The sequence below is a fragment of the Xiphophorus hellerii genome, chromosome 11 (genome assembly GCF_003331165.1).
Source record: "Xiphophorus hellerii strain 12219 chromosome 11, Xiphophorus_hellerii-4.1, whole genome shotgun sequence".
NCBI classification, from domain to species: Eukaryota; Metazoa; Chordata; class Actinopteri; order Cyprinodontiformes; family Poeciliidae; genus Xiphophorus; species Xiphophorus hellerii.
This window is the reverse complement of record NC_045682.1, coordinates 27,046,555-27,063,660: the sequence shown is the minus strand read 5'-3', so window position 1 is coordinate 27,063,660 and position 17,106 is coordinate 27,046,555. Positions and strand designations below refer to the sequence as shown.

Here is a 17,106-nt window from a genome sequence, read left to right as displayed (position 1 = left end):
AACTTTTAAAGTTTATAATATTGCAAATTGACTCAGAGAGGCTTTGGTCAGACCCACCTCAACTTTGACCCCTGCTTGGAAGCTAATCCCATCTGGAATTGTAGTCTGAAAGTCAGCTATGGTGTAATACTCTTCCTCGACCTTTGGTGGAACGGGTGGCTTTGGTAAGTTTGCACCACGTGGCTGTGGAATAGAAGAAACATACAAAAAGATTAGGCTGTTACACTTATGGATACTATGAGTTTCTGACATCAAAATGTTACATCTTACAATGGTTAGATCTCTGCGTGGAGGAAGTCCGTGTCTTGATCCCACTTCTGTGAAGGGAAAAGATGTAGAATAAGGATATATGGATGGATGGATGGATGGATGTAAGTGGCAACACAATTACACTACGCAAAACCACATTTGATTGAACAAAAAACATTTGTAACCTGTAAGGTGATCAACTATGTAGGGTGTTTTTAACCTACTTACTAATTTTGTTGTTATCAGAGAAAATGGAGAGCCTGTTTTCCTTCTGGTTGTCTCTTGATGCATTGTTCTGCAGGTTCTGTTTGGAAACCCCTTCCAGGTCATTTGTACTGGCATGAGCTGCAGCGCCTGCTGATTGCCTTTGGCTTTGAATATCAGACTTTTTCAGGTAGGAGGCCGGAGCCCAGCCCTCGCTGCCTTGGTACCTGGATTGGAGAAAAGTATAATTTCAGTGGCATTAAATGAGACACATTTCTACTAAACTTAACAATTTGAGAATAAATCAGCAATATACCATAAGCTTTGTTTATGTAAATTACATTAAGATATAAACTTTTGAATGAATTTTATGTTTAGTCAAGTACGCTACGCTAATCTTTGATTTTAGATCTTAAACATTCAATTGATGTTCCTGCAGTTTGTGTTTTCAAAGTCAAATCATGTATTCATTCATTTTCATGTATGATAAATGATGATTTCATGTATTCATCATTCTTATCATAGAATAATTACATGAATTATCTATATATTGCATGTACATAAACATCATGTTGTCAATGTATTTACAGAATTTCGAAGGACCAGAGTGATTTCTACATTTCTGGATGTGAACATTAGTTAATGTTTATGTTGACTTGCAGGAATCAATCTTGTTTGATTACCTGATCTTCCACCAGCCTTCCAAGTTCTTCTGAATAACCTCGACTATCATGCCTCTTTCCAGGTCGATCTCATCCTGATCCCTGGCCGAGTATGGGTAAATCACAGAGTACTTCTCTTCTGTTGGAATAAAAGCACGTAGTCTTACATGCAAGAACACAATATTTTTTGTGGACTAAATATACAGTATCAAGTAAAACAAGAAAATGTATCTTAAAAAATGGAAAGAAAAACACACACTGGCATAGCTGAGTAAAAGCAACAAGAATCATCTCTGATATTTCTGTTGCTGTGAAACTGGTTGACTTATTTCTAAACACTTAAAACCTGACTTTAATTATGAGAAGACCAAAAGACCCTTCCTGATAAACCTGTTAAAATTTAAGTAAAGAATCTGCAATCTCCAATCAATGTAATGAGGCAAGGCATGAGGAGCATCTTGAAAAAGGACAAAAAAGAAAAACTTACAAATACACAACAAGCAAAACAGACACAGATATTCCACAAATACTAAACACACTACAGGACAAACTGAGGAGCAACAATCAATGTTACTTTAATTATAAGTAATTGCTAATCTACTAAAATTCAAGTTGTTATCAGTGGTTCTTACTATTGATTAATATAAGTACATTTTTAAAATATGGATTTCAGTTATGAACTGTATGTAAAACATACAGAAATGAACAAACCAACATGCATGAATTTAATTTGCATGCCAGGATCACTCATGCAACACACATGCATCCACAAGAACAATCATGGTTGAGCAGGCAGAACACACACACACACGCCCACACACACATTCAGTTAAAAAAAGGAGAAGGAGGGGTTGAAAGAAAGGCGTGCGCTCCACCTTGCCCAAAGCCTGTGCTGAATAGATCCCCTAAAGTTCTGCGCCGACCCACGTGCCTTGGCAGTGACCAGAACCTCCGAGGCACTGACATCCCAGCACGGTAAGTGGGGCAAAATAGGAAGTAAGCATTACAAATGGTTTGCGATCAGGATGATGTTTACATTTTAACTATAAGTATCATCAGTTCTGATAAATCTAGAGCAGTGTTTCTCAAACTTTTTCAGGCCGAGGACCACTTATCCCATTTAACAAACACTCATGGACCACCTCATTTTAATTGCCCCCGCAATGATACAACATCTTAATATGTACAACCTGAAATGAAAATATTAGTCTCTTAACTCTTTGTATTTGTTCTTCCTAATGTGAAGGGTGGCGCCGTTTTGTAAACACGACTGGCCACAATAAAACCACGAATAAGTCATTTTGAGTTATTTACAGATTCTGAAAGTATATACTCTAAGCTTTTAACCAAAAAAGTTCTTTACTACCAATGTTCTGTTCACCAATAACCTTTTAGGGCTATTTGTAATTTAGAAGCATGATCAAAAAAAATAGAATAGAATAGAATAGAATTACTTTATTCATCCCAGCAGAAAAATTATTTCTTTTTTTTTTTTTTTTTAGAATAGAATAGAAAAATAGACTTGTGTTGCATTGTCAAAAACAAGCATTTTCTTCCAGCCAGTAGATAGCCCAATATAAATTATTTTATTTTAGGTGTTTTAGATGCAGTTAGTCAGCGTGGGGAGCAGTTATGCTCACGGTCTCATCACCATCGTATCACGTTCAGCACAGCCACAGGCCTAGATATGCATGCTTGCAGCTTGCTCTGCATCGTAAGTGTTCAAAAACAAAAGTTCTGCACCTCATCCTCAGAAACTTTCCACTGGTATCTTCAGGCTTATTTTTTGAGTGGCAATCCTTTGATAAGCTAACTGTAGCGTCGCACTTTGAGCTCACATCATGGCAAATAAATGGCTGTTTACATGCACGTAGTGGTCCGCAAGTGGTCCGGGAAAACAGTTTGAGAAAGACTGATCTAGAGACTTTATTCATCTACTGACAAACTCTTCATTGTATGCTTACAGATCTGGATTTTTATCCATCCGTAAAAGAAGCAATATTAGATTGTATGCCCCTGCTAATTTTTTCCTTCAAACTTTTTAAAAATGACCATTTCCACCAGACCTTAAATTCACTTTTTAAACCAAACAATTCCTTTTTGGTCATCAGTGGGCGATAGCAACTCCTGATAAGTTAAGCATGATCGTAATAGTCAGAAAAAAAATTCAGTATGTGGCTCCATTTGGAAATGATGCTGTTTAGCTTTAGAGGCTGAGAGTAGAACAAAAAATCAGCGTTCAGACATGAACGTTTATGTACCTTCTTCTCCTGGAATTGTGAAATCATCAGGGTCATCCTGAGCCTCCAGGCAGGTGGCAGGAACCCAGCCCTGAGCATCTTCTGAGCTCACAAACCACCAGCCTAAACCAGCAGAAAACAAACATTAACATGCAGAGTAGGACTCCCAATTCAAAAAATGTACATTTAGCACTTTCTTTTCCTAACAACTGTTACTAATGAGCAACAAACTAGCAACCTATGAGCAATCAGCAGACAATGATGCTAAATAAAACAATGGAGAAAAGCACTTGCCAGATTCATTTTTCTCAATGACTTCCACTGTCTGACCAACATGCAGACTGACTTCGGTGCTCTCTTGTTTCTCGTAGTCTGTTACTGCCACATACTGTTCGAGGAAGAGTGCGTCTGCAGAGGTGGGGTCTCCTATTGAAAGAGCAGAGAGCAACAGATCCATTTGATTTGTTCTCCTCTTTGCTCCTTTTAAAACAGGATATACATGAAATCTTGACAAACTATAAAAAAGCCTTCGCTCAAAATCTCCTTTTCTTCCCCAATCCTTAGTAAAGTCAGCTAATATGCTATTAAAGAAAAGCCCTTGAAGTTGTCAAGATAAGATTGCATCTCTGTGCTTTGGGGGTTTTGACATTTAAAGGTTTTCTCTGTCATTGACCAGTTGCTATATGCCCTTTTCAAAATGTCAGATTATAAATGTTTCATAAAAAATTGCCAAAAATCATAAAAAGCCAAATATAACTGTCAGGTGAAGGTCTTACTAGTGCAAAAACTTTCAGATAAAATGAGCGAAGGCTTATCTAAGGTATGTACAGTATATCTCTTTAGCATGAGATGGACAAAGTATGTGATTAGAAAGATACAGTGAGCAAAATACTGAGCCAACAGTGGAGCAGAAGGGACATATGGAGGAGGACGGTGTGATTGGAGACAGTGTGGAAAGTTATTTTAATCATTTACATGGATATGATTTCAGTAAAGACAACCAAACACACACAGGACCCACCACCAATGTTAGCAACAAATTAGCGTCAGAAAAATCTACTTCCACAAACAAGCATTTGAAACTGGGAACAAGTGACAACTCAGCTGAACATGTGACTGTAAATTTAATTCTAATAAATGTCATTTTGACAGTATTTGACAGTAAGAAATTCAAATAGAAACCAAATATTTCTTTACAGCAGAACCGACAGCTGCTAACCTAGCTTAATATTGCAAACATATTTAATAATAATGTTTGAATAAAAAGTACAAAAGCAATAGCTTAAAGTTTTAAATATTCCTTCCCAAATAAATTTTGGTGTATAAACATTTACAGCAAAATTAAATGTTTTAATTTTGGTGTAAATGGTGTAAAGTTGTTGTCATAAACAACTTCATAATAGTTGTTTATGAAGATTAGCTAAAAAAAAAAAACCTACCACTTCAAAAATGGATAATTTCAAAACTACTAAAATAATGTCCATTACACCATTTCTAAATGTTTAAAATCATTGTAATGATGCCACAAAATGTCAGGTGAAGTTTTTTCTGTCTGAGCAAAGAGCAACAAAGCACAACATGCTTAAATAAAGGAATTTAGGTCATTTTGTTTAATTTTTGTGTAAATGACTGTTAGAAAGGTAAGTAACTACCTTCCTGTAGTTACCTAAACTGCTATCTGCATACTTGCCAATCAAAGCATAGCAAAGCTAAAATATTCGTCTGGCACATTCATATTACATCATAACCCATCACGAACATTCAAAATTGCCAAACAACAGTGATTTTTTACAGTCTGTAACACGAAACAGGAAGACAATGGTTCTTTAAATCACCAAATACATGATTTATTTTTTTAGACACACAATGAGACCCAAGCCCTCAGCAGAGCCACATCCCACCTGCCCAGGCCTGGCAAGGAGAGGGGGAACACACCACTAGCAACCCACCGGGTTACACACACAGCACGGCAAAGCATGACAGTGTGTTTACTACCTCGCTTTAGGAAAGTAGACGCTCTCTCCACAAACCCTGATGAAAAGGAAAATGAATGGAGAAGAAAACTGAAAAAAATAACATGGATGAAACTTAAGAACAGTAGGTCACTGAGGGGATATAGAAAATGTGAAAAGGTAGAGAAAACAGCATTCAAGATGGTTGCTTTGTTACAAGTGCTTTCAACTGCAAAAAAAAAAAGTTTAGATAGAAAGTTTCTTGATGGAAAAGTTGTTCCAAAGAAGACAAATATTCCTAAACCTATTTATATGAATGAAACTGTCACTAGATGGTGCTAAAGTCAATTCTGTTTACCATTCATTTCCATAAACTATTTATATCCAAATACTATTTTACAATTACATTTACTTTTATTTATAATAAAAGAAAATTGTTTATTATTCAATAATATAGGTTGATTTTTATTCCATACACTTAAAACATGTAAGACATGTAAGCAAATAACACATAAAGTGATCTTACCTGACTTCTTCTTTCCAATGGGCTCCCTGTAAACAGAGACAATGCATTACTTAAAAAAGAAAATGAAATAACTTTACAAAAAATATTTAATATCAAATTCAAATAATGTGTAATGCCATTGCTTTAAATTGTTTTATATTAAAGTTATTGTAGAATAAACTGAATCCTATCAATTCTATTTTTGATGAAGTCAACACACAGATGTTTAAAAACTAGACAGACAGATCAGGTACAAGAATATGTACTATACATAAAATAGTTACTAGATTTATCTTAACTTGATGCAGCAAACATTAGAGGATGTTTCCATCTACAAGTCAGACCAACATGTTTAAAGATACACTTGAAAGATGAGCTCTAATATTTGGCTCGATGTTAAATTCAATATAGCATCTGCTGTGTCTGCTTTAGACATTAGCCAGATAAATAGGGCGTCACTCCGCAGCAGCACTCAGGAGTTGATTCAGGAACCAGACGAATAGAAAAATCACTTCTGGCTTAGGTTTTGCATTTCTCTCTTTGTCTACCTCTCCATCTTTCTTATCTAAACATTTCTTGAGTGCTTTATTGCCTTCCATCATTTCAACTTTTCCACTTCTCATTTTTCATGTCTGCCTCTCTCACTCCGTCATCTCCCATTATGGTTATTCCCAGGAATCACTCCTTACACATTTTCTAGCATAAATAGTCAGTTTCTCTCTCTTCCTCTCTCTCACACACACAAAGCATTGTTTGATCAGTAAAACTGCTAATTGTATTATCTGGGATCAGAGAATACAATCTGATTCGATCTAAGACTTCCAATTGAAGTACTATAAAAAGAAACAAAAAGGCAGCCAAAAGAAACAAAACACAGGAAACAGGTTATAATTATTATAGGAAAATGTGTCCAGTATTTTCTTTTTTTTAACTAAAGTGAGACTATGCTCCTATATGAACTTGGCAGTCAGGAAATGCCTCAACACAGAGCTGGTTCCAGGACTGAGTCAGGGTTAAAGACCAGTTCAGTTCCACCACTGAGACTCAGGCTGCTCACAGAAAACAGCTGCTATCTTAACACAAACTCCTTGCAGAGTAAGACGAAATCATCATTTATGTCAGAAGCTGTGGGATGATGGGAAATAAAAAAAAACACATTTTTGTTAGCACTACAAAGCTTCTATCTATCTTCAAACAGTGAAGGCCATCATGTTGTGGCAGTAACAGGTTCAGGTGGGAAACCCAGACATCTCTCTCCCCATCAATCTTCTTCTTTCAATCTTCTTTGCTGCTGTGTGATGACTTCAGATGACTGTAAAACATGTAACCGCTTCTTTAGTGGTAGATGCGACTCTATTAGACTGGACAAAATCATCAGGAAAGCTGGCTCTGTACTGGGACTAAGGCTGGAGTCCCTGGAAACTGTGGTGGAGAGGAGGACACTGAAGAAGGTTCTGTCTATTATGGACAATAAACAGCACCCTCTCCACAACATAGTGGACAGACAGCGGAGCACCTTCTCACATAGGCTGCTCCAGCTCTGCTGTCGTAGGGACAGATACAGGAAATCCTTCCTGCCACATGCCATCTCACTGTACAATAAAAGCTAAATCATTGTTCTGCACTAATCAGTACAATTTTGCACAACTGCACTGTGGCACACTGCTGTACATATATTTACATATACATATCTGCATTTTATTTTATTTATTTTTTAATCTTTGCAAAGACTGCTCTTAAGTTGCTTTTTATATTAACAGCATTTCATATTTTTACAATTTATAGACAACTACTACTCAGTGGTAGTTGTTATTGTGTCTTGTCTCTATGCTGTAACTGCGAAGTAATTTCCCTGCTGGGATGAATAAAGTACTTCTATTCTATTCTATTCTATTCTATTCTATCAACATGCTTCAGTTCCACCTATATTCTAGTAAATTTGAATATCACTAAATGTTAATTTACTTCTTTAATTAGAATTAAGAAGTGAAACTCACAAATTCTATAGATTTATTCTGCATTTTATGTATTTATTTCTATTAATTTAGATGAGTATGAGTTGCACAAAATCAAAATACCACATTTTGTTTCTTAAAAAAAATTATATTACATAAGATCAGGAACAATACAGAAATGTTTGTCTACTGAAATGGATGTCTATGGTCTGCACAGTATAATTAACCTAATGTTTGTGCACCTTTTCCTCCCACACTTCTTTCTTCCACTCAGTTTTACTTTAATTGTCTTGGTTACAACTACCTGAGAATATACAGCTATATTATATTGTAACCTATGAATCAGCTTTTATGTTACATCCTTTTAGTGGAGGATGTAAATATATCCTTTTAATAAATTAATTTGAGTAATGTGTTTTTATAAGAGTTGCATTTTCTGAATTGAATTACCTACTTAATTAATTTAATCCTAATTTATTGGGAAAAATCTGTAAATAAGCTTCAACATTTTTACAATCACTCTAAACCATATCTAATAAATCAATAAGTTCTTCTCTGCCTTTAGTCCTCCATAGTTTTAACTTTTTCTGCCGTAGTCTCACTTGTGTTACAACACTTCCTGTTCTGTTTAGATTTCTCCTTTTCTCAGTGATCTCTTCTGGCATTATAGCATCTACTTCCCCTTTCCAGCCAACTTCTCCTGTTCCTCTCCTCCCTCCTGCACTTAAGGAAAAAGTCTTGTATGTCATGTCTTACTAGAGTGGATTTATAGACCGTGATAAATCTTCGCCTGGCTACTGTGTCTGCACACCAGTCTTGTTGTCAGAAAGCCAGACAATAGGCTGCACTAACACAGGGCTATAATCCAATTTCAATTAAGACAAACCAAGAACCTTTCTATATTCGTCTTCCTCAAGTACACTCCCCATGTTTCCTTTCTCGCCTCCATAGAAATGGCTGGAGGTTTTGCATGCAGAGTAAGGCGGAATGTTTTTGGCAAACCCCTCAGAGAGAAAGGGAGATGAGAGAAAAAAGAAAGAGAAGTCTGAGGTGTCTGAAACACACAAATCAACAACCTGTTAGCAAGTTTTTGATTGCTTCACATTCAGAACGTATGTGTGATTTAAATCAGAAAACTGTCAAGAATGTATTCCCTCTTCAAGTGGTTCTAAATTCTTCCATGACATTTATTCTGCTCAGTATATCTGAGGTGAAGTTATTCCTGTGCCTCCTTCAATAAAAGAGAAAGAAGAAAGCAAACCTCAAAAGACTTCCACATTATAGACGGCAACACAGCAGGCTCATTTAACATTCATTCCCCACAGCAGCTCGTATTGATTGTCCTTGGTCAACAACCCCCAGCTGTTCACTCAGTGTCACTTCACAACAGATAGACAGATCCAAAACATGAAATAAAAACTGTGCAGCTCTCTGTTCGTTTAAAATGTACAATATACTGTATTTCCATAAGTTTTAAGAGGATAACATGGAGGAAAACAGCAGCTGCCCATAGACCAGAACACAAATCAAGTGTTCTGGTGATCCATCATTCATGTCACTACTGAAAACAAAAACTTTAAAAGGTTTCCTGTTTATATTATGGAGAGAGCCTTTCAGGAATAAAATTAGGACTTCAAAAGACCAAGCAACATGCTTTAAGTCAAAGTTTTTAATGAAATAAACACCCAAGTTGTGTGTCTTCTGCTACACCTGTACAGCGTACTGCACAGTTGATGTCATGCAGATAGTTTCTGTATGATAAAATTACAGTATGTGCCCCTTAAACTCATTTTGAACCCCACAGTGTAACAGAATGATATTACAATCCTGCTGCTAAAGAGACCACTCTAAGCTAACCTACTTTAAACTGTAAGCTAGTTTAAAGTAGAATAATCCAAATGTTAGGCAGAGAGAATCTACAACCAAAACAACAAAGCAATACAATTCATTCCCTTCCACTCTGTTCCTGGTTTTACTGCTAGTCCATCATCTCTGTATATCAATGTATATCATAAGTCATAAGAGTATTTGTCTGTTTCCTGCCTGCTGAGGAAACTTCAACAATACACATCAATGTGTGAGGATGTAGGTCAAAACTAACAACCTAGCTGACAACTGTTGAGAACAAACACATATCAGTGGTCAAAATGAGAACTTGGCCTCCACTGCTCTACAGGAGCTGGTAATCTTTAATATACTGAAACCGAGAGGTGTGTTGTGTTCTGGTAGTTTGAGCCCATTAAAGTCATTTAATGCACATAGCTGCTGTCAGTGCTGAATATGACTAAACCATGTTCAGTTAGATTTAGAGAGAGAAAAAGTGTGTCAGGAAGCAGCCTGCAGTCTCAGCTGGATTATGCTGGAACTGCAGCTACATGCTAAAATGCTAACTCAGCACTTGAAATAATGACTAAATGGGTTTCTACTGGGAAAATCCCCCAACAGGAAGCAGAGTGACATTATGAAATCACATTCATTAGAGGGTGTAATGAATGTTCATTACCAACAGAATGGGTTGCAAATGCATACAGGATATGGCCTGAGCCACAGAAACAATCATTTTCCATTGTACATGAGTTCATGTCTGAGCTGCTTACTCTTTGGGTGGGTTGAGGTCTTCAGGTCTGGTCTCAAAAAATACTCGGACTTCCTCACATTGGGAGATGTAGACTGGCAGCTGGATCAAAGCCTACAGAAAGGAAAATTAGAAAGACATGAAACATATAGTTTTACTCTTTGTGGATGACATTTCTTTGTATACAATAACTAAAAGTAAACAAGAAGATGGATTGAAGATTTCTAAAATAGCATTCCCATTTAAAGCTATGACATTTTGGAGATGAGAGTTATTTTATGAGGGGGGAGGTCCAGTTTGCTTTTGGCCCTCAAGCATGGATTTATGCTGAATTAAGAAGAGCTTCTGCTGCTGATCTACTCATTTTTATTTTTTATTTTTTTGGTAAGTTACCTGGAGATGACATATGTTGTGAATTGGCACTATGTAAATAAACTGAACTCAACTGAATTGCTGTTAACATATTAACACTTTAAGACATGTTGACAGTACTAGACAGAACTAGCTCTTTATATTGTAATATTTTGCAGTTGCCATATTCTGACCTGTTTAGTATCTGCTTTGGAATTTCTGTCAAACCATTGATGTTAATTTTACGGTTCAGTGTGTTGTACGTACATTCACTTTTTTTCACAAGACAAGAGTCTGCCTTATTAAAATAAGCAATCAGGCAGCATTTTGTGTTTTGTATTTCACTTATCCTTCTCTTTGGTTCTAAGTTTATTGATCTATCCCCCCACATCCAACAAATCCTCTGTGGAGGATTTCTAACAGCAGACCGATTAGTTCTGACAATCAACTTTAGATGAAAAACAAGCACTATTCAGTTTCTATTTACTGCTGTGTCTCCTTCTTGCCATCTCTCACAGCCTGTCATGCTGTCACTGAAATCTTTTTTTTAATTTTTTCGCTATCAAAATGCTATTTTATCATCTAACCTTTCGCTTTTTCACCATCTGATGGGCAGCGGTGAAGCAGATAATCACCTCAACAGCATGACGATGAAGAGAGGAAACAGTTCTGCTGCCAACAGCTTTCTGCATGAGGACTGTCTCTGATTTCAGATAAAGCCAGGCAACTCCTCCATTTGCAGGCAAGCCGGAGCTCAGTGCTATCCATCAAGCTTCCCCTGCTGCTCTCCACCTCTGATTTTAATACTCCTAAGTGTTTCAGTTTTGTCCTTCAGAGGAACGGCGTCAACCTCTAACAACGGCTGTCATCCACTGACGTAAAGTCAGGGCTGATGTGGAATGAAAGCCGAAGGCCCAACCCGAGTGTCCTTGTCGCAACTGCTGCATTTGGCTCGTCGTAGTTAAAAGCAGCCGTTTGGCTTGGACTCAAACATAGACTGCAATTCTTGCGACTGACAAGGCACTTTTTTCTTCTTTACAAAATAGAACCATGCTTATGAGCACATATATGCGCTTTTATACACAATACAGATCACATGACCCTGAACAAAGGCTTAATTTGTAAAATACAAAAGCCAAGTATCTCATTTTAAATTTGCAAGAGGTTTTCACCAGGGGAGCGCGATAACATTACATCCTGCAGGCCATGGTGCTACGCAGTGCCTCAGGTCAGAGTGCATCATGAACCAGTTGTCCTTTCTTTGGATTTATTTATCTCCTGGAGTCAGTCTGTGGCCTGTTCACTCATTATGATTCTCCCCAGGGAGGAGACAGGAGAGCGGCTCAGCGTAAATTACATTAAATGGACTTTATGGATGTTCTTTGCAGGGGGGCCCATTAAGGTAATTGTGAGTGCTTGTGTCTGCGTGTGCACGTGACAGTGAGCATGTGCGTATTCTCCAAGGAAAAATATAATGAAATTGAAAGAACTACTTCTCATGAGGGACAGTGCAATGTGGCAGTATGGCTGAACAGTAACGTTTTGAAAGGCAGACAGACATATAAAGAATTTATTTTTACAATCTGTTACACAAGGTAAAGTGATAATGTAAACTTTTTGCAAAAGTATTTATATCTTTTAAAAATGTTAAACACATTACAAAATTATTTATTAATATGGTAAACCAACACAAAGTGGGTAAGAATTAGTGATAAAATTAATTGTAGAGGCAGGCAAGAGGCCCATGGTAACTAGAGCAGCTGCAGATTCATAGTTCATGTTGGGAAATGTTTTGACCAGACAACTATTAGTCATGCACTCCATAAGTTTGGCTCATGTGGAAGAGTGACCAATAACCATTGTTGAAAGAAGGGTTACAGAAGTTCTGCTTGGAGGTTTCTGAAAGTCATTTGACCAGAAAGTCATCTGGTCAAATGAGGACATGTGAACATTTTGGCCTCTATTACCCTTAACATATCACTATAACATAAAACTTTGAGTTGGCGTCATCATTTAAATAGGTTTCTTTATACAACAGTAATCCTCGACTGCATGTGTTTTTGCTGCGCTGCGCTGTGCACTTCACCAGCAAAGTGTGGCCGTTACTGAAAGACGGGTTTATAGCTGATGCATTGAACAGGACGCGAAACCTAAAGCCGGCCCCAATCATACTGTCAGCACCTTTCTGCGCCACCAAACTGGATGACTTGGAAGGCATTTTGAGGAGCAAGTTCACCTATATGAAGATTTATATGAACCCCCTGTGAGGACTCATGTTTCTTGGGAGAATACCACATCAAGGTAGGCGTCAAGTTTAAAAGCCACAGCGGATGCTCTGTTTGCACAAACTCAATGCAAACTGCAAATGTAACCTAATGTTGTGCTTTTAGAGGTGTGCAGCATGCTGTAAGAATGATATATCTTTGTGAATGCAAAATTCACACACACACTTGTTGGTCGAGACTGTGTGTGTTTACACCTCACACGCTCCTTCTCTGCCTCTGCTACGTTCCAGTAGGCAGATTTCAGCGTGTGGTCACAGAGTGGACCTGCAAACACGTGAACAAATTCTACAAGGCCAGCTGGTGTTGACAATGAAAAGCACAGATTGGAAAAACTGGTCTCATAAAGCCAGAGCAACCAAAACAAACAGAGTCTGTGATGCTTATTACAAACTCAACGGAAAAGCTTGATCCCTACTGATGCCATGTAAATCAGCGGTCCCCAACCTTTTTAGTCGCGTGGACCGGTCAGCCCTTCGCAATTTTGCTGCAGACCCCCCCCACCAACAGCATCGAGTCCGATGCTGTTGGTGGTGGGGGGGCGCAGTACTCCGATGCTGTTTTGTTACTCATTCTGCTGCAAGTTGGCTCAATTTGACGCGCAAGACGTAACTGGTAAAATCCGGTTTAGGATTTTCAAAATAAAAGATCCGGAAGTAGTTCATTATTTCTTGCGCGGCCCGGTACCAATTGGTCCGCGGACCGGTACCAGTCCGCGGTCCCCGGTGGTTGGGGACCACTGATGTAAATGACACCTTCCTGACATAATCTGGAATCCAGTGGAGATGTGAAGGCAGAGGTTGTAATTTATCATATAGGGCCGACCGAAGCCTGTATGGGGCCTTGAGCAGAAATAGATTCAATGGAATCTGGGAGATAGGAGAAAGTTAATTGGCCGAGCTTAAAACCAATCAATCACAAAATCCATTTACAATTTACTGACGCATTTGGTAAATACATCTCATTTGTGAACAAACAAAGATTAAACTTATAGCATCAGGTTGTAGCTATGATAACATAACAACTATAAAGATTGCTGTTTGTACTTTTACAAAGTAAATTTGTCAACTCCTTTAAATCTTGAATTTAAATGTTAAACATTTTAAAATAATTTTTGAAGCCATTAAATCAAATTTAAGTGTGTTTCCTTTCTCAATAACCAAATGTTAAAATTCTAGATCTAGAAAATTCTGCCAATCATGCACCGGTTTGTGCTGAGGTACTACATAGAATATCAATACACTCTAGTAATCTTAATGCAAAAAAGAGAAAAAATTATTGAGAAATGAATACTTTTGGAAGACACTCTACATGATTTCAGAATAACTGGAGCTAAAATGTTGAGCCAGGAATTTCTTTAGCAAACATGTTGAAAACTGCAGGTTATGCACATTATTGTTTATTCTGACAAATGATTTTAGGCAAACCAGTCCCTGACTCCATGATTTTCTTTCCCCCTCATGCTTTCATCCATAACCGTTTCATGACCTGAATAAAAACATAAAGCTGCCCAGTTCGGGAAATTCCACATGAGTCAGAATGAAGCATCAGCTGTAAAACCAGGGCTGACTTCGCTGTTTCAGGAAAACCCTGAGTTTCACCTTGTCCCCCTGTTAGAGCTAACCTCAAAAGCTTGTAATATATATATATATATATATATATATATATATATATATAAAAGAAAATATGCTGTTTTTAATAAAAACATAGCAAATCTCTCAAAGGTTAAATCTAATGCCTTAGACAGAAAAAAGTAATGTAAAATTGGCTCAGTTGTTTCTACAAAACATCCCCACCCAAAGACAAGAACCAACAACTTTATGCATTCCTCCCCCAAACGCTTATTCTTGTCATAAGTGGTTAAAGATGTAGCCTACACCCACTGTGCATTCCTTTAACACTGCTTGACTAAGGAGCGCCTCCAGCCCTCCTCTTTGTTTATCATACATAAAAGTCGCTTCACCTCAGGGGTCCTACGATTTGCTGCTTTTACTCCGGGTAAAGTTGTTTAACAGTTGAATATTAGAGACTAATTTGTAGAGTGGAAACATCAAGGTATGCTTAATAGAAAAGGCAGGAGATTGTTTTTAATTTTGTTTTAAGGTAGACATACAATAAACAGTAAATAAAAGACAAGTTTAAAGGTTATTTCTCCTTTCAGGGGATTTGAAGAATTACAACAAGCAGACAGAATCCAAAAGAAAAGGTTTAAGTAAGCATGTTGTGCATATGCTGACTGGAGCAAGCTCAGCAACAGGAGGTTTTTTTGTCTCTACCTCAATTTTGCTTATAGTAGCCACCGCAACCTACATGTTCACTACAGCTGAAAAAGCAAGGCTCAAGCTTGAACACTGAGAAATTCTGAGAAGATGTCTGGTAATAAAAAAACAATAACCACATTTCCTTATGTCCTTGTTACTGCAGCTAAATTCTAATTTTACAAAGAAAATGCTATTTTGGCAAAGGAGAACAGTTGGAAAAACTGCAGTACATGTTTACAATGATTTGCTGAATATTGTAAGGATGATCTCTATCATAATTGTATCCCATTTTCTGACTCATTCTGTCATTACAATTTTCCTGCAACTCTTTTTAAGCAGGTCAACTATATTTGTATCACTGGCATTCAAAGTTGTGCATGAATTGCAATATTAAGTATTGTATGTAAGCAGTTCTTTAAGATTGTATTACTGTATTGCAAACATTGATATTGCAATGATGATTGTGATTCAATATATTGCTATCTCTAGTTCACAGGAGAAAAAAGAAAACATTTTCTATTATCCACCCATACATTGATGCCACTGTTCCTGGCAATCTTTTGTTGTAATTTTAATTCAAGAAAACTGAAAAATAAGAAATCAGAAGTTGTATTAATCATCAAACTCACCCTGCAGTACTCGTTGATGGGCCTTAGTCTCTTCATGGCCACATCTCTGATATGGCTTCTCCTAAACAAGATCTTTCCTAAAGAAAGAGAAAAAAAGATAAAGAAACTTTAATACCTTTAAGTAGAATGTAAAATGTGTATATTTATTCAACACTTGCTTTGAGATTGGGAATATTAGACCTCAAAAGTAAATAGATAATAATAAAAGTAAGAGTTGATGCTCTTCTGAAAAGACAATAAAGGGTGACTAAGCAGAAACAAAGCAAAGGCACAGAGGCTTCTGCAAATCATGACGGGCGAATTAGCATGCAGAAGCAATCCAGACACTGCATCAATAGGTCTGACATCACAATGAGATGAGTAAGGAGCGGCGAGGAAAGCTGGCCTTTGCGAGACATGAACAAATTGTTTCAGGAGAATTTATGTCTGTAAGAAAGGTCATGTTTTTTCTTCCCAAGTTTTTAATCTTATGCCACACATGAACAACACTGATACACCAGGTCACTATAACCATAACAAGTAAAAGTTTTAAGAAGCGTAGAGAAAAAGTAGATTAAGTCAATAATGTTCTACAAGGGTGAAAGTAAGAAAGGAAATGGTTCTAACAATTACACACCACAAGAATAGAAAATAATTTTTCTCTTGGCTAAATGTTGGTGAAAACATGAACAAAAGCAAATCCCAGAGGAGACATCACCTTTAACGCTTTGATTGCTTCCACCAACCAACTATGAACTGCTCAAACACCTGCCTGTTTATTTCTCTTGACAAAAACCACAGGAAATGACATCACTGTGTGAGCTCTGCTCTGTAAGATATTTGCTTCTTACCATCTCTATGCTGTCTTGGTTGAGTAATTACTATATGCATATGTTGTTTTCCATTTTGCAAAGCAGGAGCTTAGTGTTTTTATTTCCAAACTGACAAGTAAGCTATTACTGTAGTAAAAACATTTCATACATAAACGTCCATAACATTTTCTATACCCTATTGATCTTGTAATAAGCAGTTATAAGACAGTTTTGGTCCTCAACCTGAGGGTCCACTGTATTTGTAATCCATATTTTCTGGAATGTTATATATATAGTTCTTTTTTTTTAAATGGCTATGTAAAAGAAGAATGCTGGCCAAATAAAGTCCATAAAGTTGAAAGTGGCTGTTTTAGTCTACAGTGTGTAATTTCAAAGACACAGGCTATAAATGACTCTTTAAATATTTCATTATGTAAATAAAATATATGT

At 37.1% G+C, this 17,106-nt stretch overlaps 1 protein-coding gene and 1 long non-coding RNA gene across 5 annotated transcripts in view; both read right to left on the bottom strand.

Annotated features, from left to right (window-relative positions):
- Nucleotides 1-17,106, bottom strand: part of sh3pxd2b (SH3 and PX domains 2B) — a 37,370-nt gene that overhangs the window by 4,184 nt on the left and 16,080 nt on the right. Inside the window, exons 4-14 of one of the 4 annotated variants that reach the window (XM_032577302.1) lie at nucleotides 15,866-15,942; nucleotides 10,365-10,456; nucleotides 5,834-5,859; nucleotides 5,351-5,386; nucleotides 3,650-3,781; nucleotides 3,377-3,478; nucleotides 1,991-2,074; nucleotides 1,137-1,254; nucleotides 478-680; nucleotides 271-317; nucleotides 58-183 (exon numbers count right to left, since the gene is read on the bottom strand). In XM_032577302.1, coding sequence (XP_032433193.1) covers nucleotides 58-183; nucleotides 271-317; nucleotides 478-680; nucleotides 1,137-1,254; nucleotides 1,991-2,074; nucleotides 3,377-3,478; nucleotides 3,650-3,781; nucleotides 5,351-5,386; nucleotides 5,834-5,859; nucleotides 10,365-10,456; nucleotides 15,866-15,942 — 1,043 coding nt within the window. The remainder of the gene's footprint in view (nucleotides 1-57; nucleotides 184-270; nucleotides 318-477; nucleotides 681-1,136; nucleotides 1,255-1,990; nucleotides 2,075-3,376; nucleotides 3,479-3,649; nucleotides 3,782-5,350; nucleotides 5,387-5,833; nucleotides 5,860-10,364; nucleotides 10,457-15,865; nucleotides 15,943-17,106) is intronic. The other 3 variants (XM_032577303.1, XM_032577304.1, XM_032577305.1) reach the window with 3 other exon arrangements.
- LOC116728949 (uncharacterized) lies at nucleotides 6,441-10,358 on the bottom strand. The gene is made up of 2 exons (XR_004341047.1): nucleotides 7,721-10,358; nucleotides 6,441-7,078 (listed from the first exon to the last, which is right to left on the bottom strand). It is a non-coding gene; the product is annotated as an uncharacterized LOC116728949 (long non-coding RNA).